Below are 24490 nucleotides of genomic sequence, written 5' to 3' on the forward strand. Positions count from 1 at the left end.
GACCACTGGGCTGAGAATGAAGACGCCCAAACATATCTTTGTGTGCTTCCATCCACAGTTACCACTTTGGTCCCACAGAACCAACAACCCAGACAGTGTAGCTGCCAGGATTGGCCTACATACGGGCTCAACTTACAAAACAAATGCATATTGCACTGCCTCCAAAGTGACCATTTTGATTGATTGGTGTTTAAACTTGTTGTGTAATCAACTAGTGTGAAGTTAGTAAGTTACTTGCATGGGGCAAGTGAGCCATATTTTGCAACTGTTTACATCTCACCCAGCAACTGTAAAAGGGTGAAAAACTGCAGACTGGCAGGCTAAACGTGAAACTGCCATTCGTCATTGTTTCATTTTATTTCTCTCAACACCACACAGTGTGAAGGAGGAAGTAACATGCTGAGATCATCTGATAAATGTTTCCTTCTCCGACTTTATATGGCCGTATGTGTGTGCGGGTGTGTGTGTGTGTGTGTGTGTATGGCCGCTGCACAGAAAAGCACAGCACAGCGGAGGTGTGGGATTAACACAACAGGATTACCCTTGATAATCAGGATGGAGTTAATTCGTTTAAACTAAACCTGCTCTCAATTCGACTTCATTAAACTAGGTCTTATGACTTGACCAGGAGGATGAGCAAAGAAGTCAGATGCTGCTAAGAAGCCATGCTTTTCTATTGTCCTGCTCTAGACTGAAAGAAAAAACACTTTGAAGCCCATTGGCAATTATTGTGTCCTTTCCAGGAGCTGTTGGCTCGGGCAGGGTGATCCACACCTCGTATCCTGACATATCCTGTGTGCAGTGTCACTACTAGAAATGTTGGGCCTAATGAAAGCATATAACAGTGTAGACCCCACCTCCATAATAACAATAATGATGATTATTATGTTCTAGGGGTGGCCCTGCCAGTGCAGGGCATCTTGGAATCATAGCTCCCCTCCCCTGTTCTGGTGCCCCTACCCGTGTGTGAAAAAAGTACTCATTTGAGATACATCATAATTTTGAACTCATAGTATCTAGCCATAAACTAGCCATAAAAGTAACCATGGGAACCATGTGAACCACAGTTCACTCCATGTTTCTGGCTCAGCCTTGCTTTAGCTGAACACATGATCCACTGCCTGGTATTAAATAAAACACACACACACATACATAGAAAGACTGATAAGACAAGGCAGTGTGTACACACACGCCTCCACAATGACCACTGCCTTTTGGTAAAAAGCAGAATGGGCAGGATAAGCCAGGCCATGCTGTAACTAAATATGGGCTATGAGGAGACAGCCATATTTTTTTGTCTTTTTTTTTCTTCATTCTTTTCCCAAGCTTCTGTATTTTGCAACCCAAGGCTTTTTGGTTGAGGTTTGTAACCAAAGCGTCGCAGGCCTGAGCACAACAATATGTCCCGCGTCACCATGCAATGTTGTGGTCAGGTTGAGCAATGCTGGAGAGGGTGTGATGGGGTGTATGTGTTTGTGTATGTGGGAGGGGTTATGGGTTGGCGTCAGATGAATAGGTGGCATTGCCCAGATTCAATGTTGAAACTTTGTTCCTTTTTTTTTTCTTCTGACTGTCAGAAATTAGGGTACCCAAAGACAATGCCATTCTCTCTCTCTCAAGCCTGCCCTCCTCTCTACCACAGTCAGATGATGTGAGGGTTTCCTGGTCCTTGTGCTGCTGTGGTCACATGGCTACTGAAATGTCAGCAAGCGGTGAGTTGATCAGGAGAGAGAGGAAGAAACCTGCCTGATACAGATATGTCGCAGAGGAACTATAAGTCATATGGAGACTGGGGCTTAGGTTAGGCTGATTCATTTGAAGTCATGGTGAGCCAGATCAACAGTGAATCACATCAAAAACAAACACAACCACAGCCACACTCACAGTCTCGGCCTCTCAAAGCAACATTCTTCCCATGCCAAGCAAGGAGTGTAGGCTATATAGAGTAGGCTAGTGTGTTTGCCTGTGGCTGTGTGTGTGTATGTATGTGCAATTAATTCATTCTCGTACATAGTTATGGTTTTTATATTTAAGGTTTTGTTAATATAAAACTCATTATTTTTCATTTCTGATATCTGGTACACTGGAATTATTATTATTTATTAATCTACTTGGAATGGTAACATTTGAAGAGGATTTATTTTTTCAGCTTGCCACAAATTAAAATTGTTCATCCATATTAGTCACCCCTGACACCCCTGACTTTTTCGTGCGCAATGCATCTCCCTTCCCGGGAGGAGCCGCATGCTCCTGGAAAAAGAAGAACTCAGTAAAGACCGTCAACAGGAGACCTGTTAGGACGCAGTGCTAGGGATGACACTCTCAGCTCAGGGGACCAATCAAGCTCACTTCCCCTCTCTAAAAGAGCTGATGTAATTGGTCATAATGAGTACACTTATAGGTTACCAACTGTCTGCTGTGTGGAGCCTGGGCTCATAGCCTTGCTTGGCTCCCTCACAGATCGATAAATACAAGTGATAAAAAGCCCTCCTGTGTTTTAAGTACCCGCACTAGTAAAAATGCCCGCGCGGACCTGAATTTGCAAGGACGTGCGCCTGCTGCCAGGCCACATTTCTAACAGATTGGCAGTGTGGGCATGAATTTCAGACCGTCCTGTTTGAAAGTTCCTTACCTACCCCACAGAAGGCTTCGGGAATGCGGTGAGATGAGATCCCTATTGCGTCAGCACTTTTAATAAGCAATGCATGTCCTCATCATCATCCTCCGGTTCTCCAGAACTTAGTTTCGTTCATCAATAAGCGTGCCAATTTCCCAAGAAAGAAGGGCAGTGGTAACGGTAATGAGCTGTAAGCCTGAAATAATTGTGGATTCAATTCCCGGCTTCCACCATTGTGTCCTTGAGCAAGGCATTTAACCCCAAGTTGCTCCGGGGACAATGGCCTTTGAAATAATTGACTTAAGTATTTGGATAGAAGCGTCTGCTAAATGAATAGATGTAAATGTAAAATGTAATCCTGAGTGGTTTAGGCCTAAAAAAGAAAATTACATCTATCTTATAAGGATAGGCTAGTGCAGATTATTTTTACAGTAGGCTAAGTAGGCCTATAGGCTACCCCACAGAGTGGACCTAAATGATCATTGTTTTTCTCGAAAATATATCGTGAGATGATGTAAGATTTTTTTTAGCCTAAAAGTTAAGAGGGAACATATGTTGCCAGTATACATTAGCCAAAATGTAGCCTAGACATATGTTTAAAACTCAAAGTACTTTTGGAAGAAAGCCTAATAGAGAACGTGAAAAGGTTAAAGATATGTTAAAACATCGAACCGTTCCGTTCACAGTAGGCCTAAGCCACGGAAGCCTGTTGAGCACAACAGAATAGCCTAAACTTAGTCCATAGGGTAGCCTAGCACATTCTCTTTAAGTTACAAAAAAAACGTAATGTGATAAAGGCGGGATAAATAGGCTAGCATGAGAAACCCTGTAATCAAAAAGCCCTCCCCCTCCCCCCTTTATCAACGTGTTGAGAAAGACTGGCCAAATTGATGGTGCGCCCTCTCCATTTTCATGCGAAGGAAACGGCACCCTATCACAGGAGCAGACAGTAGAGCAGAGACGCACAGCGCATCCGTTCGCCTCCCCATTGACGTCACTTTGGTATCACATGAACGAGTCAGGACCAATCCAAATGGCCCTATCGAAATGCTTGGTTCCTTCGTGAAGATAGGGGGAAAGACAGAAAAAGGAACCATGTCGACGAGCTGCTAATGAACAAAAATCAACGAAGAATTTCGCCGCCGTCGGATTATAACCAGGATAGCTATTTTTACATGGTGAATGTTTATGGATTATGCTATTGCGAAGAGTGGCAAAATGGATTTGGCAATGGCCCGAACATATTGAATAGCTCGTGTGTGGGGGGAGAGGAAAGACATTTCAGCGAGAATTGTGAGGGACGATAGGAACACAATAACCCTGTGAATCCTCTCACCTTTTCTCGCTCTGAGAGGCCTCTGAAGTATTCTTTAATGGCTCTTCTGTCTGTCTCTCCTCCGCGTCTTTTTTTCGCCCGAACCACTCATAAAACAATCGAGGTCGAATCGCCGTAGCCTGCCATTAAGTCCTGATTCGACCGTTCTGGTCTTAACGTTAAATTCTTATTTTTTACCTATAACATACTGACAACCCTCGGTAGGGTGATTCAGACGCTTAAATATGGATTTTAACGGTAGCGGTGGAGGTAACGAGCTACACAACAATCAGTTCTATCAGTCCGAGGAAAGCAAGCCTTTACTGGGAGAGATGTCTACGCCGCCACCGCCAGAGGGTAATAATAATAAGCTGGCCGCCGGGCCATGTCGGAGGACCCTTCACTGCAGTAGTGGGATGCGTTACAAACTGCTTCAGGAGGGAGACATCCAGGTGTGCGTGATTAAACACCCTCGCACTTTCCTAAGCAAGATCCTCACGTCGAAATTTTTAAGAAGATGGGAGCCGCACCACCTCACCTTGACAGAGAGCAGTCTAGTCTCCGCAACGGTGAGTGTTTCTCTTTCAGGAACGGCAGATGACAACGATGGCCATGTTGTAACACATCAACTCTACATTATTAAGCCTGTTTTCTAATGTGCTTTTCTGTTCAGGCCTTTGTCACTCATACGGGTTAACAGTGTCTGACGTAATTTGAATTGTACAGCAAAGATTCCATTGTTCCCTCCTCGTCTCTTCAGATCCATATTCCATTTTGTCAGCTGATATGATGGCTACAGTGTTGCTTTGTGTTTTTCCTCAGTCCGCAACAATCACTTCTCCTACACGTCAGACCTACTGGACGCAGAGATCCAGTCTGTATGTGGTGCTGTGTGTATGCTGTTAATTGTTTAGGATGTGAGCGACTGTCAATAAGTAGGCTACCATTGCTGTAGATTTGATGTATTTTCCACTGCATGTCTTAACCGATAGACAAACCCCAAACTTCAGAATGCTACATTTAGCTATTACTGTTGCGAAAAGTAACGTTACGTGTGAAGTAGGCCCGACCGTCGACGCGAGATCAACGTGTAGACCTTATCTCTGTCGTCCTTATCGTGCTTTCATTTAAACGAATTTAGCTTCAATTCTTTCGCAGCAGCCCACTGGAAGACATTTTCTGTGTTGGTTAGATATGATAGTGGATTGGGCCTGCTGTATTGGTAGGCTATGCACGGTCGACCACACAATACCTATATTTTAGGTGTACGTTAAAGCCTATCAGTTCAATGTTTTTAGGTCTGTATCTTTGTCATGTAGACTTCTGTTATGCAAAGCAAAATGTAAATTGTTCTGATCAGGTAGGCGTAGGCCTACGGACAGATGCTGGCCATTGACCAAATATGATAACCCCTGTTTTATTAACATAGTAGTCATCTGATATGCACTGTCTCCAAAATATGATTGACTTTTTTATTGGACCAGGCTATAGCAACTTGTTGCCTCAAAATCCACTAGGCTTAAATCTACAGTTGATATCTAATCCACATGAAAGTATGATGGCAATAAATGAAATTAATTTATTTTAGGCCCAGCAGCTCTTATTTTTCTTGTTCCAAGCTGATAAATAGGCAACATGGACAAGAATAAAACAACCCTGCTCATTGTGCAGTGCAGAAAAAAATCTGACCCTGTGTCATGTGAAGAACAAGTAAGGTCTAAATGACACCATTTGCTTGAGAACTTGGCGAGATAGTAGTCATATGTGAATGGGATTGGCCCTTTTGTTCGTTTGGGTGGGTGTTTACTGTCCTTTGGTGTGGGCCCTCTTTTCCTGTGTCCCTCGCAGCACTCTGCTGGCTATTGTTCCTGGTCATGACTACCTCATTCAGCATGTTTGTATTGTTTTGATCATAATCGCCGAAAAGAAAGTAGGAGATAGTATGTGAAATAAAATGCACACTCTATAGGCTGCTTTGTAGACCCTGAGAAGTTTTTATTGTGTAAATGCTAAAGCTATGGGCCTATCAGTTATTTATTTCATTAATCAATAAATATTAAATTTAAAATGAACTAAAGATTTGGGCCAGAAGTTAAAAAATACAGTTGATATAGTATAGGTATCTGCATAGGGTGCATATAATGGATTTGGATGTTGCCAGAGTCAAAGTCTGACTAAACTGTAGACAGAAGATATTCTCTGATTATGAAGCAGAAGTCTTAACCTCATGTAAACAAAAGCTGAACCACATGGGACAGACTAGCATCATATTAGGGCTGCAAGAGTTTATTAATCTGACTAATATTTTCTTGATTAATCGAGTAGTTGTTTAATCAATAAAATATCAAAGAATGTTTCCCAAAGCCCAAGAATATGACCTCAAATGCCTTGTTTAGTCCACACATCAAAGACATTTTGTTTACTGTCATACAAGAGTATGTGAAGCAGTATGTAAAGCAGTGAATATTAAATTTTTAAGTAGGCAGTTTCCGAAAAAAAAAAAAACATTGTTTAACGCTTACCAAAATAGTTGCCTATTCATTTAATAGTTTACAACCAATTGTTCAATCGATTCATTTTTTCAGCCCTAGGTCATATTATCATACAGCTCTTATTTAATGTGCTGCTTATGCTGTTGGCGTTAGGACAGTTGCAGACCTGTGATAAAGTGATTGTCAAAAAGATCTGAAAGAACAGTATGTTTTAAACACCTTCATCTGGTCATTTTGTGTAGTATGTAGACTACAAGGCAGCCAGGCATGGCTAATGCTGATTGTTTTACTACAGTTAAGGGGCTTTTCTGTCTGAAACACCAGTGTTTTGCTCAACACTTGTAGTGTCGATACTGTTTTGTGATGTATGATATGAGAGGGGTCATATCCGACGACGCACAACCAAAGTCTCCTTGAAGTTCATTTGCCATAAGACCTGGTCAATTGAGAAATGGTGTCTTTTACATCATGTTTATACAGGCTTGCCAGGTTTAAATATTCATGTACATCTCTGTCTCTGTCTTTCTCTCTCTCTCTCTGTCTCTCTCTCTGTCTCTCTTTCTCTCTCCCTCCCTCATCTTCATCTTCTCTCTCAAGTTGACAGGTTGACCTTAAAAAGTGTGCAAGTATGCCAAACGTCTACGCACTTTCCTTTCTTTTTCTTGGTATTTTCTTTCTTTCATTTTCTTAGCACTGAGGCCCTGACCAATTCATTAATGGCCCTGTTTTATTGGTACTGCCCCTCCAGTTTGTAAAAATTAAGCAGATATTTGCACTGGGTTAGCAAGGGTTTTATCACTTGTTGACCCTCCTACCTAGACACCAGCCTTTTCTGACTGTTGTTTTTGGGTAAACGTTGCTGGCATGGCACAGAAGTGATCTCATTGACGGATATAAAAGAGGTGACTCACCCTTTCTCTCTAATCATCATGGTTTTGTCGTATGTGTTGGTGTGTTTGGGGAGGGGGTGAGGTGTATTTGCGTAAGATGGAATCAACACAAGTATTTCCTGATGCCCTCAACACAAACAGACATCAAAGCTTTCCATATAAGTATGAGTGCCCTGAGGCATTTTTTTTCCTCACCAGTACTGGCAAAAGTAAATTAGCTAGTCTTGTGGGAGTGTTCTTCCGGGCTTGTGTTCGGAGATGGAGAAGAAGAATATCATATTGTAGCAACAGGTGAGGCAACCATATTGCCCCCGATAATCCTGCTAATAATTTGTTGACTAATTAGCGTCTGAGACCAATTAGCATCTGAGACTTCATGGCAGTTCTTGCATGACGGGTTCCTGTAGGCCGTCTATGATCTGTGGGCCTTGATTAAGGCCCGTGGAGCCCTGGAACAGAGAGGCGTAGTCAGACGGAGGAGAGCGAGAGCCAAAACCCCCTCTGAACCTCCCCCTCGGCCCTCCCGAGCCGGCAGACATCCAAAAGTGCACTCTGATTGGACCTTGGGATCTGCTTTTCTTTAGCGCGACAACGTGCAACAACAATTAGAGGGTTGTTGCTGACTTTTATGTGTGTTAACCTCTAAAATCATTTGCATTGATTATTTGTTTTATTTGTGTAAGCCAAGTGGGTCAAAGTTGCGTGTGTGTCTGTATGCCGGTGTAGAGATTGAAGGCTATAAAATGTCCTGTGGGTGATGACTGCAGTTGCATTTTACATCCTCACAGGTGTTGCATGGACTGTAGTGGTTGAGTTTGTTGATAAAGTCAAGTGAGGTGCACATGAGTAAGTAGCCTGCATTGAAGCCCCCTGCAGAGGTCCGATCCCCTCACAGTCTATGAGCCCGGGCCAAGACTGCTCAGAACTAGGTCATCCATCTAGGTGAGGCCCAAACTAGGTTCTGCCTGGTTGAGGAGATTGGGAGAAGTTGGAGGAAGGGAGGTGTGTGTGTGAGGGAGAGAGAGAGAATGAAGGGGGGGGGGGGTGGTAACAAATTATGCGCAATACAGAAAGTAAAAATAGACTCTTCGTTTGTGTCATGCTAGAAACACAGCCTAGTGCCTGCAACCTGTGATTAGGAAGTGCGTCTGAGATGTGGTTTCCTCATTTTCAGTTGGAGCTGAAGCTTGAGTTAATACCCATGTAACCATGAAGTGGTTGGAGGTCTTGGAAACATAGATCAACCAATGTGTAAAACTAGGGATTGTACAGTACTATTAGTCAATAGATAACTGAAATTGTTATATAGACTCATATAAACTAGTAATGATTGTGCCCAATTAAGATCCTCAGACTGCCTCTTTGACACTCAGGGAATAGTGTCTGCTCTAGTTAGAGTCCAAATGTCAAACAATTCTCTCCTGTGTTGTCATGAAACCTGCTAAATACACTGTTTTGTTGTGAATCACTTTTAATGCCACCTGAGCTTAGCTTGTCATATGTGTTTAAAGTATGATCATGCTTGTGTGTATGTGTGTGTGTGTGGGGGGGGGGGGCAGTATAGGTTTGTGTGTGTGTACTGTAAATGTTGAGTATTGTCTTGCAAATAGTTTTAAAATGATACTGTGGGCTGTGGCTTATTTGGTAATCATTTTTAGTTTGGAACCAACCAACAATGTACTCCATGCTAGCACCACACCAAACACCCACAAACTGGAATTGTCTTGTTTTTCACATATTGTGAACAAGCACTGCTGAGGCAGTGAAATAGTTGGGGAGTTGGCCAGATTTGACCGGTGAAGAGGATCAAAAGGAAAGACTGCAGTAGAGATGGACAGAGAGAGATTGTCAAATGGACAAGTGGATGAAAAGACTGAGTGGAGAGATTAAGTAGAAGAGGCTTGGACGGCCAAGACTGCAGCTTGTGTAACCATCAAGCTGAGGGATGTCCAGCCAGGGGGTGGTTGGACCACTGCATCAGCTGACAAAAGTATGCATTGGCTTGTGTCATGGCTGCCTGCATTTGTGGTTGTTGCATTATTAGTTTACCAAAGACAGGACTTTCCCTGAGAGCAGCCTCCCGAGGCACAGTGGGCAGAGCTTTGCATTAGCAGAGCCAAGGCAAACTCTTCAGTCCCATCACTGAGTCAATGAATGTGGTGTGCTGATGAATGTGTATGGTCAGTGTCCAGGTAAACGTTGGGGGGAAATGGATTATACCCCCCCTAGCATTTCCCACTAGGAATTCACATTAAGGTTTCAGGGAGCCTAAAAAGTTTTCTTATGGAAGGATAGTACATGAATTAGTCTTGACAATGTGAAGTATTGCTGTGTAAATTGTTATATAATGAGATGAGTGTGGTCTGTGGCTTACTTGGTTAACATCCCGTCTTTACTATGGAGCTTTTTCCCTCTTTTTGGCACCAACAATGTACTCCTGGCCAGTAGTGGCGCTAAAAAGCACTTCATCTGAGATGGAGTATGTCACTTAAAAGTGTCTCTAATCGTGCAGCTTTAAACAGTTCTTGATACATACGTCTTGATACTTGGTACATAAGTCTACTGTACTGTGCAGCCTACGGCGCAAGTTGCGACTGTGAGTTGTGCATTAGTGTTGTATCCTGTATCATGTTGTATAGTATGAATTTGGCTTGTGTGTTGATTGGCTACTGTGGGAAGCCTCCAACCAATAGCACAAGGAATCAATCATCTTTCCTTTGAATAATTGAAATGGGGTTTTTTTACACTCCTGGTTTTGAAAATGTGTTGTTGTGTAATCTTGGTCAAGAAAGTCTCTCATGATCAGTCATCCAGAACGACTGGTGACTAGTCAGGTGTTTTAAAGATGTATTGGTCACAAGTTCAAATTCATTCTAAGATGGTTTATAAACATGCAGCCCTGGTGATATGTGGCTTCATGTGAGTTCTTGCAATTAACACACACACACACTAACACACTCAGATCATCACATCACACTCAGATCTCAATCAGCTGATTGCAATACACTCTGAGGTCACAGAAGAAGGTCTTTTCGGACTTCAGAACACTGTGAGGGTGAATGGAGACATGAAGTAGACTAGGGCTGCAACAAAAACAAAATCACCACCACCATACCACAATATTAGAAGTACCACGGTGTTGAACCTGTCACTGCCATTACCGGCATAGCAACTTTTTTCCCCTTCCCCCTAAAAATGATTATGTAGCTGTGTGTATGTTTTAAAATGATCATGTCGACAGGGTACACATATTTACCTAAGAAGGGGAGAAACATTCTAAAATGCTCCTAAACTAAGTATGCTTACTTTTTTAGTCTTTATTAATCACTTGGAAATCACAAAGGTAATATGTACATGTTGGTTACTTATCCCATAGGTTATCTGTATACTGCTGCAGGCCGAGGGTGGACATAGACTAGGTGTGTTTGGAGCTTCTGAGTCATGTTCACTCTGACAGGAGATGGTCAGTACCTCCCCTTTCCTCTCTGGGAAGCCCCCCTCCCCACTAACGTTCACAGGAAGAAGAACCCACCTATGTCTGTTTTCTCATCAGCATGTTGTTGCTGCCACAGCTACTGTTGCTGATGTGTCACACTAACTGCAGAGGATTGTGGGATTGCATTATCAGTTTTCCTGTCAGTGGGAATGACATCCACTTCCCTGTGACCCAGCGGAACAGGTTTGACCAGTGCCAGACTGGATGGAAGATCCTCTCTGATCGCTCATGTTCTGTGGACTGTAGGGAAACGGTATTTGTGTTCCTGGTTAAGAGCCAAACACAGTTTATGTTGAAGTATGAGACAGATGCTGTTCATGTGCTTTATGTTTAGTGTTCTCTTTTATTGTCACATTTAATTATATAGTTACGGTAGTCTAGATATTTGCCAGAGCTACAAAAATGTCTCTCAAATAAATAACCAGGCAGAATATTTTTTTTAATCAGATAATAATTTTGAGTTACATGTGCACCAACCATTTTGGTGTTATGCAACGTAAAGACTGTTCATATTAGCTTGCTAATTTGACAGGTTTGTTGCAACTTACAGGGGGGCTGCACCGGGCGCCGGGCGTGTAATTGAAGACTTCAGAAGCGCTCCATTTGCGACGCATAAAACAATTGACTGGTATATTTTTTCGAAACGTACACGCTAATACGTCTGGTGTAGCTACTTCCATTGATTATAGTGGAAGCGAAGTGCTGCACCATACGCGTTGCAAACAGAGCTCTTCAGTTACGTGCCTGATGTAGCTCCCCTGTTAGACTGGGAGCTACTAAAGAACACCATTAATGCCTTTAACGCTGCCCACACAAGGGTTTAATCCAAACATTAAAAACAAAGGTTTCTTGAAATTATTGCCCCTAACAAGCACTGACCGTGCACATCCTTGACAATGTCACAATGATTATGTCTTGACTGTGATTATCCCTTGCTACCAAAGATATTAGATGTCTTATGGGTTTCTTTCTACACATGTCATTTTCTCTCCAAAATAGCACTCTGGCTAAGCTGAAGATCACAAGGTGAGGATGAGGCACCTGGTGGCAAACCACAAGGAGGCCTGTATTGATTTACTGCCACCTATGGCTCATGCCTAAGCTAGTTTAAAATTAGTCTTTGTCAACTGATAACATGAGCACCAAAGTATTTTAGTGGAATAAGGTTAACAACACATTGAGGTGTTTGGATATCCTTAGGGTATATTTTCTTTCTTTGGCCGCCACTTCACATTTGTATCCAAGTCTTTTGGCTGGAGCACTAGTTGCATGTCAGTAACTGTGGTACTTAGCACTGGTGCATGTATGTGCAAGCTTTGAGATGCTTCCATGGTTACAAGCTATGGTAAGAAACACTGGCCTTCTGCCAATCTTTTGTCTAGAGAATCTTTTAAGTGAAGCATTTAAATGAGACTCTGCTCATGGGTGGGGGCCCCGGAAGGTGTGCTGTCCATCTCATGACGTAGAAAAGTCCCAAGCGGCTGACTGTACATCAGCGCCAACTGTGTTGAGTAATTGTCAAGCCAAAAAATGCAGACTCGTACCCAATTGGTCATTCTCTACATTTGCACATTGATAAGTCAAGTTAAGTTTATTTGTATAGCACATTTAATACACAGAGGTAATTCATTATGCCTTACATAAACAAAAGCAAACAGTAATAGCTAATAAAAGCATAGAAGTCAAATAATAGTTTAAAAAGTAAATAATAGAAAACACACAAGGTAATACTTGCCTTGTAAGTATAAAAGGGCAATCGTTTAAAAGTGTTTAAGAAGTAATAATTAAAAGATAAACAACATAGAATGATTACTCCGTGATAGTGATACTAGTCAAACACCCAGTGAACAGCAGAACTTGAAGTAAGCAGGAGATTCTTGAAGTAGTCCCAGTGTTTTACCACAGTACAGAATATAATTTAGTTTAGCTCAAAACACGCTCCATACAGCTTTATATGTGAGTAACATCTTGCATGCAACCAAACTGTTGACTAGGGCTGTCACTTTACGTTCGAAAATCGATTGCACAATCGATTGGACCAAACAACACAAGTTTCGAAAACTAAAATAGGGAATCGATTTTAACCAAATATTTACACTATTCATTTTAAACGAAATAAACAAATAAAAAAAGATAGATGTAACAAAATTCACAAATAAGAATATTAAAGAATTCCGAAGTGCAGTAAACATTGCGAAAGTTAAAAAGAAAATTCCCACCAATTTTACGCACCGGGAACAGCCGTTTCAATCAGCTGCTGTGCCGCTCGTGTTTTGCCAAAAAATTGAGGACAACGCGACCTGTGCGACATGAGAGAGACGAGTGATAGGCCCTAATAACTTGAGTTCGATGTGGAAGTACTTCGGATTTTTGGTATATCAAACTATGGAGAAGAACAAAACGGTAGGCTATGCAAACTGTGCAATCGAGTTCTACGTAGGCGAAATTTGGTTGACATTTCTAATCGTAAACACAGACACAGCTACGTTGAAGCCTGCAGTCATGTCACTGATGTAATGGCAGTCCACTCGCCTTACTGGTTTTCGAGAATGTTGCACTTCTGTTTGTCATTGTGCACGAAACCTCACGCCAATAAATCATCAGAAATATTGCTGGCTTGCGTCTACAAGCGCCCTCTTTACGTTCGTCCTAATGCCTGTTAGTTGTTTGTGGATTGGCCTATATTTGGCGTATAAAATGGAAACGTCTTTAGACATAAAACATCGATTTTACAATCGATTTAACACTTATGTCTCAAACATCGAACAGGATTTTTTCACAAAAGTGACAGCCCTACTGTTGACATGGGGGAAAAAAGACTAATAATGACTTTCTGAAATTCTAATATATTCTTATGTAAACAACACTGGACTTGTTACATTTCTAGTGGGGGATACTCATTTCAGATGACCGTGTTCCAATCACTCTCCGAAACTGTGTGTGCGTAATCATGTTCCCCACCTTGTCATGCATGTGAGAGACAAAGGAAGACGAAGGTTTCGAAAGGGAAGTTTGCCTTTAGGTCTGCTAGCACGTCATTGAGGTAAAACTTACAGTAGACCTAGAAGAATCTTACAAATAAAAGTCTTTGAGTGCACATTCGGACACCACAGTTGTAAAAATACAGTACTAACTACTAACTGGAGTGGCTACCCCTAGAACTACACAGTTCCTAGGGCTTTTTTCTGTTTGCATTTGCACACAGTAGGGACTCTAAGATCTAACATTAGCAGCCCAATTATTACATGGACATAAAGTAATGAAACCGACAGCATTGCTATTTAGTTACTAGCTATTGACAAACTAGAAACTCATGGTATCAGGAAGCATTGAAAAAATTGTTAATATTTCTTCTCATCTGCCCAGAAGGCATTTGTTGCTGTACCGTAATCCGTCTCTGCAGCCTTCTCATGCAGTTTTTATGTTAAGCAAATTTAAACAGAAGCGGAATTTTTTTTTTTTTTTTTTACTGTATGTTCTAGGAACTGCAAACAGTCCCTACAGTACGAAGGGGCCTTTAGAAAGCTGAGATGAGTGTCATTCTTCTAAGTTGGACATTGGACACATAAATACAGAAAAAAGAACAACATGGACAATTAGGAATCACTATTAGTTTGCAGACCCTCTTTCAAACTTCATAAACCCATCTCTTTTTCACTCTACACCTAGAAATGTATGTGTGCTTTAAGTGAACCATTTATCTTTTGACAGTGTCAGAAGCTTTTAAACAATGTGTGTGTTTAAAGTTTATTTGAAGACCTTGATGGAGCATGCTGTTTAGCTTCCTCTTCAAGCCCCTGACGTGTATAGTCGTAAGTTTGTTAATACACAAGACGGCCTGTAACCATGACGCTCAATTCACTGACAGTTTAGAGAACCAGACTTCCCAGTAACTTGTTGTCTCAGCTCAGACAGCCGCTTCGGCTCTGCTCAAGTCAGTTACACCGCCATTGGAACCAATGACACCGGGTCAGCCAGAACCCAACGCCAGCACTGGGCTTCCACCCAGATTCAAGACACTCATGAAAACACTTTGACCGATAAGATCGGGACGAAGCCAGAGGCTTTGCTCTCTGTATATAGACTTACAAACATATACACACACACATGCACATACACAGATCATCCTTTTGGAATGGAACCCCTGTCTGTGTTGATTATGAGGACTCTGTGGCCGGGTATCCATTGCAGGAACTCGGCACACTACCCAGGTAATGAGGACATGTACAGGAATCCCCTGTTATTTAGCCCTTTCAGCAGTTGTGTCTCCAGTGCTTACAGGATGTACCGGTACCGATACAACCTTTGCTCCGCGATCACAACGCTAATTAGATTGACTAAAATGGCAAGTTAGCTGCAGCAGATAATATCATCCCACTGATACGCCACACTGCTTTGTACCTAAATTATCCACCTTTAAGGCTGAAAGTATCTATTGTGGTTTTAAGCTAAAATTAAAGGTTGTATCAGCGATTTCAGGCCCAAAAAAGGCCCAAACATAAATGATCATTCATCTGATCTTTCTTAACGATCCGCTAGCTGCCTGCCCCATAAGCAGGCCGTCAAAAAAACGCATCTCTGTAGGCAGCCTAGGCTCCGAGATCTGTACACAAAAACAATTGCTACCAACAAGGGTTGGCAACCACTCAAAGGCAAAATAAAGCGTTTCAACCAATAACTGACGAGATGCGTGTTCAGGAGAGTTTCAATTGCACGGGAGGGAGGGGGAGGGAGTAGCGAGCTAGCTCTCTGTTTTGTTTGAACATCAACAGAAGTGACGTATCCCCACTATCACTGATACAACCTTTAATTTATCTGTCTCTACCTCTGCCTTGCTAGATTTTAAAAATGGCATTTGTTGTCTTCCATACACGTTGTTTACGACTCGTTTATGTCTCACATCACTGCAGGACCCACACAACAGTTTCAGTGCTGCTCAAAAGAATTCCCTGAGCAGAGACTTATTTTGCCCCCTGTTAAAGGTCCTGAAAGTTTTGATCATCATGGTGTGGTTCCTGCAGAGGAGATGCACACAAAGGTGTGAATCCCCTGAAAACTACCCTCGAGTTCCTGCAATAAAAACTGACCTTATGTAACAAGCTGAGGCTGGGAGATGAGTGCTCAGTATCATATCAAATGTCAAGTGTAGTGTCTTTTGCTATTTATCGGTGTCGTAAATGTGCTTCTAAGTTATTGGAAGGCTACTATGATAATGCTATCTGTTGTAGCTGACAATATGGTGATGAGCTGTCTCTAGTAAGCACTTGTTTGGTCCTTAGATCAAGCCATTTGTGACAGAGTTTTGCTTTTGGAACATGATTGGCTATCGGATCCTAAAAGCTTGTGATAGAATCATGGAGTGACTATGGTGAGGGCGATTCAGAGGATGTTGTAACTTTGGTATAAATATGTTACGTTTCGTACTCTTAAGTTTATTATTTGACAGATGTCTTGGTTATGAATTTAGGTAAATAACTTGAGGTCTAAGGTATCCATATTACCCATAAAGCTGATTGATTATCACTTATGAAATGCTCCATGTAAAGAGGGGACTGATTATTACTTCTGTAAACATTTTTTGTTTTGCAACAAGATTATTTGTTGGCTAAATAGAGATGCACAGAAGAGAGAACAGAGGCTGGAATTAAGACACATGGATAGATACAAATTATAGTGTGAAGCCAAAGCAATGGTCAAAACAGGCAGTGAGTCGAGAGACTTGTGGGAAAGAACGAGAGATGGCCCTCTGTGTTACTGTCACTTCTGATGGGTTTCACACAGCTGTTTAGAAAATGTTATCATTGGTGTGTGGTTTACGTCTTTCCTGTCTGTGTGTGCATGCATTCATGCATGTGTGTGTGTGGGAGGGTTTCTTTTAGATTACGTGTGTGCTTTTCTGATAAAGCATCATGCCTTTTTTGTAGCCATATGTGCATGCGTGTGTGTGTGTGTCTGTGTCCGTGTCTGTGTGTCTCTTGTTTGATAGCAAACACTGTGTTTGAATCCGAGCAAAGGGTAACCGTCCCTCTGCTCTGGTGTGTGTTGGATAGTGGTAGCAGCAGAGGCTGATGTGACACCAGCATGTGGAGAGGGTGGGCTCCACCCTGGTCACGTGTCAGGATGTTGATGTCCCTGTTATGAAGGAAGCCCAGAAGGCAGGGTGCCTTGTTTGATAATTGATTGATTATTGGCATCCGTTCATATTGCAGATGATAACCTTGTTTCTGTGCTGGACACTAGGTGTGTGTGTGTGTGTGTGTGTGTGTGTGTGTGTTTTTCTACCCCCCCCCTCCCCCCCCCTGTTTTTTCTACCCCCACTGAAGCCGTCTGGATGGCCTTGGAAACAACATGTCTATTTCATCTCTTTTGTTTCCATGGCAACCGAGCAATGTGGAAAGAAAAGTGCTATTCAGCTCCTCCTTCAGAAAGAATGGCATTATGTGAACGAAGGAGAGAGGGGGAAAAAGAGAGAGCAATAGAATGCAGAGGCCAATAAAAAGAGTGAGAATGAGAATAACAGAAAGAGGTAGAGAAAGAGAGTGATGGAGAAGTACGTAATGGCTTGTTGCTGAGATGGATGGAAGCTGTAGTCTTTCCAAAGCAAGCTGCTAAGCAGGGTATATAGTATCTATGACAACCTGGTTTCCAATGGTTCACTCCATCTTGCTCTTGTCACATATTTACTTAATTCCTCTCTGAATGTTCCTCTCGTTTTCATGAACATGATTACTGTACTTCTCAATCTGGCCCCTTTGTGTGTGTGTGTGTGTTTGTGAGGTCATATTAGTCCTGGTATTGGTACATGTCTTGTACGTGTGTGTGTGTGTGTGTCTTAGGGCTGTTACAGTCAATCGATTAGCTGGCAACTATTAAATTAATCGGACACTATTTTGGTAATCAGTTAATCGGTTTGTGTAAACTTTAAGGAAAAACCTCAAAAGTCTCTGATTTCAGCTTCTTAAACTTGAATGTTTTCAATTTACTCCTCCATGGTTGTAAACGAAATATATTTCACCTGTGGACAAAACAACGTAGTTTAGAACATAATCTGGGGCTTTGTTTTTTTTCTTGATCAAACAAGAAAATAATTGACAGATTAATCGACTATGAAAATAACTGTTAGCTGCGGCCCGTGTGTGTGTGTCTGACGCTTGTCTGCGTATGTGTGTCCTTGAAACAGAGTAGGGGAGAGCTACTGGTAAGCAGTCACAGTATCTGTGGCATTGCTGTTGGTAATTAGAAGTATCTGTGGCAGCAGAATGAGTGACGGTGGTCTGTAAGTGTTCAGTAGGGACTCCCGCGTTACTCCAGTGTCCACACTAGTCTGCTCAGAAGCTCCACATGTTCCCCAGCTCTTCGCGAGAGAGCGACATGAACCTATAACAGCACAGTAGAGATGCTTGTAGAAAGGGAAGGGACAGTCTGTTTGTTCTTTGAAACAGAAAGGATGACTCGTGAAAAGACGATGGGGCTGCACAGCCTCCGTGATGAGCAGCAGACCTCTAGTCAGAGCTGGAATGCGGATTGCTGGGGGGAGGCGGAACAGCTGTATCTGAGGAGTAGAGGGAGGGGGAGACTTTAAAAGGGAACAGCCTCCTTTGGAGTGGTGCGTTTGGAAGCACAGGATGGAGCCGACATTTTTGACCATGTGACCAGAAACAAAGAACGTGCCCAGAGAACAGAAGCCTGTCGAGCTCTCCTACCCTTCCCCCTTACCCTTTCTCTCTCTCTTTCTCTTTCCCTCTCTCTCTCTCTCTCGCCCGCCCGCCCGCCCAGACATTGCATTATTAGTGATGCCAAAGAGAGTAGACTAACAAATACACTCTTGATAAATGTTTAAATATTAGTGTTGTGGGCTCTCTGCAGACTACAGGTGGCCAGAGAGAAATATTATCTGCAGCATATTTGCATCTCAGTGTGTACTGTACACTGAGAGGATTTATGTAATGAAATATGAAAGGACTGATATTTTGACATAGTGATTTATTTGACATATTTTTATCATCTGTATGTTGAAGAGAGAGATTGTTAAGGTGCGTCATCACATAGTGCAAAGGTTCCTGGTGGAGAGGCCAAATAAGGATATGCACCTGTGTGTGTGTGTGTGTGTGTGTGTGTGTGTGTGTGTGTGTGTGTGTGTGTGTGTGTGTGTGTGTGTGTGTGTGTGTGTGTGTGTGTGAATGAGTGAGAGAGAGCCATGATAATATGCTGACGGTGGATGTGTGTGTTTGCAGTTGGTGACAAGTACAGTATGTGCCTATTTCTGTGTGTGTTTTGGGGGTGTTGGCAGCAGGACAGTTGACAACTGAGCCTACTTGTCACTACTATCTCCCATACTCACTAGAGCTGTTGTAAAAAAAAAAAAAAACTGACCAATGCACATAGACATCTTACATTTGATCATGTAGTTCTTGCTGAGATGTCATCCTTAGCATCCTTAGCATCAGTAGAAACAAATTTACCCCAGTGGCGGCATACCCTGTACCTGTTTCATTAAACTTGTGCCAGCAGATGCTGTGATTGGGCCTGATTCCGCAATCAGCACCATATTTCAGTTTGAGTGTATACCACACATGGATAACAACATTAAGGTCAACACAGCTCAACAATACGTAATTAAACAATACAATTGAATTGAAGTTTAGTTTAATTTAGAACTGTTCAGTAAAATTTAATTCCAGTGTAGTCAATGTGACAAAAAAAAAATGAGGATTTCAAACTGAACTGAATGTTCAACTGAATGTTTCAATGTTTTATTTTAATTTTATTTTTTTAATCCCATTGGACACTTGTATGTGGCATTCTTCTACAGAGTAATGGGCTACTTGCCCCAAAGGCTTTCAATGGGGCCACTTTGTGTCCGGTGGAGCGTTATCTGTGTTGTAACGGCATCTTCTGTTATATTCTGCTCCTTACTGAATATCTCGTTTGTTCAATAATAACCATTTTAACTTGCATAAATCCTTCTTTGTCGTAACGTGCTGCAACACCCACTAATTACATAAATTACATTACACTAATTACATAAACAATAGTGGCAGGTTCAAACACACCTGGCTCCACCGGAATCAAACGAGCTGTATGTGCAAAAAGTATAAGTATATAAGTATATATACTTTTTTGATCCCGTGAGGGAAATTTGGTCTCTGCATTTAACCCAATCGGTGAATTAGTGAAACACAAACAGCACACAGTGAACACACAGTGAGGTGAAGCACACACTAATCCCGGTGCAGTGAGCTGCCTGCTTCAACGGCGGCGCTCGGGGAGCAGTGAGGGGTAAGGTGCCTTGCTCAAGGGCACTTCAGCCGCGGCCCACTGGTCAGGGCTCGAACCGGCAACCCTCCGGTCACAAGTCCAGAGTGCTAACCAGTGGGCCACGGCTGCCCCCCAAAAACCATTTCTCTAGAAGAGCCCATTCTAGAGAAATGGTTGATGATTGTGGATGGCCTGGAATGACCTCCTGCCCTTGTTTTCACAGCCCACAGGATACATGGAGGCGGTGCTGTCCTACAGCTCTATAGAGGATGTGCAGCTCCTGTCCTGGGAGAACGCGCCCAAGTACTGCGTCCAGCTGAGCTTCCCTGGTGGGACTGTCCTGCTGCAGGTAGGCCGCGTGTTCCTGGTCCTTATCGAACACTCCCCGTGTTTGCTGCACCCCATCCACTTGATCCATCTCCATCTACTCCATCTACTACTCCATCTACTACTCCATCCACTCATTTACTTGATGGTGCACTATATAGAGCAGGGGTCTCTTTTTTCCTCCAAGACTTTAACTTCACTTTGACAAAATCAACATGGCCGAGAGCTACTAATGTTTTATAATTAGTATTAGTAGTAGCATGTATTCACACAGCTGATCTCCACCCAAAACAGCTGAATACGTTTTGTATGCATTTTAACGCTCCTTTTAATTCCTTCACCTTCTGTCTTTGTTGTAGATTGTGAATTTGATTTGATAGGAATTTTGTCAGGTTTACCAAGTGACTTTGTTAGCAAATTCGCAAACATTTTCCTTGAACCTTATTTTGAGAGCTACTCAGAAACAGGTGGGGAGCTACTGGCTCGCGAGCTACCTGTTGGAAACCCCTGATATAAAGAATAAGCACTATATACCTGGTCATGTAGCCAGACTGGGATGAGTTCATATTTATCCTCACTTTCTTTCTCTTTCTCCTTTTTTTTTGTATTTCTCCCGGTCTCTCCTCTCCTCTCACTCTCTCATACCCTCACTCTCTCCTCCCTGGCTCTCCTCCCCTCACCTCACTCTTCTCCCTGTCTGTCTCTCCATCACAGGCAGCGAACAGCTACTTGCGAGACCAGTGGTTTCACTCTCTACAGTGGAAGGTAGGCTTCCTAGGTTACTTTCACTTAAGTATTAATAAGGACTTGGTCTGTGTGTGTGTGGGGGCAGGGGTGCTGTGCTGTGTCAAGCTAGTTAAGTTCTCTGGGGTGTCAAATGCTTTCTCCAACATTTAGCAAGGTGAATGTGTGAGTACCCAGTGACATACAGGAAAGGAGATGGCTGGAGATGGACAATATCCCATGCCTGTATACGTCTTGACATTCAACCTCATGTGATCCTTTTAATGTGGTAAAGTGTCTTACTGAAGTCTTTTCAAGGATACAATCACAGCCCCCCCTCCCCTCCCTCCCCCCTTGCCCCCTTTTGCTTAGCTAGATTTGGTTGGTTAGATGCTGAGTGGCCCCATCACTGGTTCACATGAATAAAGCAAAGGTCCAGTGCAAGCTCCCACACAGCGCTTTCACTTGGGTCTAGAATTCCTCCAGCTCTGACCACCTGGCTCTTAGAAGAGCCTCATTGTTAGGACTCTGTCTAGACTGAGTCTCTGGCCTTGACCCTACAGGGGGCTGCCAGGCTTATTATGAGTGTTTCGTCAGCTGAGTAGCATAAAGCCAGCTAGTCTGAACTGGCCTTCCCTGCTGACATGCCGTCTGCCTCCTCCTCCTCCTTCTCTTCTACTTTCTTGTTCTTGTTCTTCTCTTGTTCCTGCTCTTCTTTCTCCTCCTCCTCTTCCTCCTCCTCATTGCTCTTCTCCACCTCCTCCTGCTCCTTCTTCCCATCCCCCTGCTCCTTCTTGTCGTTCTTCTCTTCCTCCGCCCCTTCCTTCTCCCCTTCCCCTTCATTGTTCTTCTCCACCCCTCCCACCTTTCTCCTCCTCCTCCTACTCCTCCTCTTCCTCCTCCAGAAAAAGATCTACAAGTACCGTAAGGTCCTGAGCAACCCGAGCCGGTGGGAGGTTGTGCTGAAGGAGATCCGGGCGCTGGTGGACATGGCCCTCACCTCCCCGCTGCAGGACGAGTCCATCCACCAGGCGCCGCTACACATCATCTCCACTCTGCTGGCTGAGGTAAGAGGACAGGACAGTGTTTCCCAGAGAATTGAATTCCATTTGTGGTGGTTGGTTTGCAGAATTAACTTGAGTGCAACAGTTTTTAACAAATTAGCCCAGTGTGGTTATGATGCTGACCAGATTTAAGCACAATTTAGTACAACCTGGAAAATCATTGTGTGGTGGTCAATGTTGATATTGTGGTGGGCCGCCACAAATAAGTCAATGTATGGGAAACACTGCAGGAGTCTTTCAGAACACTAGTCTTTGTTTCTACATGCATTGTAAATGCTATGGTTGTTTTCGCACGCGTGGTAAATGCTTTGGTGAAATTAATGGTATTATGATATTTTTGTCACACTGAGAAAGCTTTTGAAGTAGTTCAATGGGCATGAGTGAGTGAGTGAGGGAGAAAGACGGGAGTAGAATGAGAAAGACAGGAGTAGAATGAGAAAGACAGGAGTAGAATGAGAGTGAACGAGAGTTACTACTGATCTTGGGTTTTGTCAGCAAAGATTAGTATGTGGGGTGGTATCCTTTCTGGATAGCTTACTTGAAACTCAGAGAGAGAGAGAGAGACTAGTGTTTGGAGTCTCCATCAAGAAAACACATGACACAAGAAGGATTAGAGAAGGAGAAAGAAAGTGATGAAGAGTGAGGGGGGAAAAGCGGAAGGCAAGGAGCCTCGTCAAACGGGCGGCCCTGTGAGGCCTTGGCTACGAAGGACTCGGCCTTCACTTTTACATATTGTGGCTTTGCGGCCTGACCAGAGATGAGGCAGGGTAGGAGGTGAAGGCTCTGCCAGGTTGTCTGAGCCGTTGGGAAGCCAGCAGAGAAAATAGCACGTTTTTGGGCATGTAGGTGTTATAGATGGACAGGAAATGAGTTAGCATGGCGCAGAAGTAGACAGGATGTGATGTGCTGGACAGGAAGGGAGGGCTCAAGAGTGGGTGGCATTGACTCCTCTCGTCTGGAGATCTAGACGGCCACACTGACCCCTCCTTGTGTTTTCTTGTTTCGTCACTGTTTCGGTCTCAGAACACAAGCCTCAGCCCGCAGGACCATGAGAACATCATAGTGGTGAGTGAATCAGACGTGGCTCATGACTCTCCCGTGTGTGTGTGTGTGCGCACCAGTGAATGTGTTACCTAGTGTATATGTGTGTGTATAAATGAGTGAAGGGTTTATATTAAATAATTTATTTTGATGTATTTATTAGTTGAATAAAGCAGTCATAATGCAATATGTGTGTGTGTGTGTGTGTGTGTGTGTGTGTGTGTGTGTGTGTGTGTTTGTTTTTCTGCAGGCCATAGCTCCACTCCTGGAGAACAATCATCCACCACCTGACCTGTGTGAATTCTTTTGCAAGGTAACACACACACTCACTGGCACACACACACACACACACACACACACACTCACACTCACACTCACACTCACACTCACACTCACACTCACACTCACACTCACACTCACACTCACACTCACACTCACACTCACACTCACACTCACACTCACACTCACTCACTCACTCACTCAAGAGTAGACGTCAGAGGGTTCTGAGGAATTTTTCTAAGAGCTTTCAGTTGAGGCTAAAAATAACCTGCCTGTGTGTGTGTGTGTGTGTGTGTGTGTGTGTGTGTCTGTTTGTTTTCCAGCACTGTCGTGAGCGTCCTCGGTCGATGGTGGTGATTGAAGTGTTCACTCCTGTGGTGCAGAGAATCCTTAAACACAACATGGTGAGTTTGTGTACATTTCATTAATGTTGAGGTGAATATCTGTTTCAGTCTTCTAAAAGTGTGGTGAATGTTTGATTTTGGCCTCTGGTATGCTATGTTACCTGTTACACTCTCACCCACTCTCCCTCTGTCTCCCTCCTTTCTTTCTCTCTCACTTCCTCCTTCCTTCTCCCTCTTTCTCTCCCACCATCTCCCTTCTCTGCCTGATTTTCCTCACCCCCTCTCGCCATTTCTTTCTTTCTTTCTTTCTTTCTTTCTCACTGTCTTTCTTTCTTTCTTTCTTTCTTTCTTTCTTTCTTTCTTTCTTCCTTTCTCACTCTCTCCCCTCCTCTCTCTTCCCCCCCCCCCCCCAGGACTTTGGGAAGTGCCCCAGATTGCGGTTGTTCACGCAGGAGTACATCCTGGCGCTGAACGAGCTTAATGCAGGAATGGAAGTGGTGAAGAAGTTCATCCACAGGTCAGTGCGCTCTGCAGAAGAGCACGGCCCCTTCTACCCTCTTTCCAGGCCCAAAGCGCTGTTGGAACCGCAAGCACTATTAACTGATATTGAGACTTTGATTTTATACTCTCTCTCTCTCACACAC

General features: G+C 43.2%; 1 protein-coding gene across 1 annotated transcript in view; it reads left to right on the plus strand.

Annotated features, from left to right (window-relative positions):
* Positions 1-3697: 3697 nt before the first annotated feature.
* cmip (c-Maf inducing protein) overlaps positions 3698-24490 on the plus strand; it is a 35574-nt gene continuing 14781 nt past the window's right edge. Inside the window, exons 1-8 of the mRNA XM_076270007.1 lie at positions 3698-4501; positions 20292-20417; positions 21110-21160; positions 22024-22185; positions 23206-23247; positions 23474-23536; positions 23826-23906; positions 24260-24363. Of these exons, the coding sequence (XP_076126122.1) occupies positions 4178-4501; positions 20292-20417; positions 21110-21160; positions 22024-22185; positions 23206-23247; positions 23474-23536; positions 23826-23906; positions 24260-24363 (953 nt within the window). The 5' untranslated portion in view covers positions 3698-4177. The remainder of the gene's footprint in view (positions 4502-20291; positions 20418-21109; positions 21161-22023; positions 22186-23205; positions 23248-23473; positions 23537-23825; positions 23907-24259; positions 24364-24490) is intronic.

Source organism: Alosa pseudoharengus, unplaced genomic scaffold (genome assembly GCF_046254945.1).
Source record: "Alosa pseudoharengus isolate Yale_2024_CS ecotype anadromous, Long Island Sound unplaced genomic scaffold, YU_APseudo_1.1 YU_APseudo_1.1_scf_10, whole genome shotgun sequence".
Lineage (NCBI taxonomy): Eukaryota > Metazoa > Chordata > Actinopteri > Clupeiformes > Clupeidae > Alosa > Alosa pseudoharengus.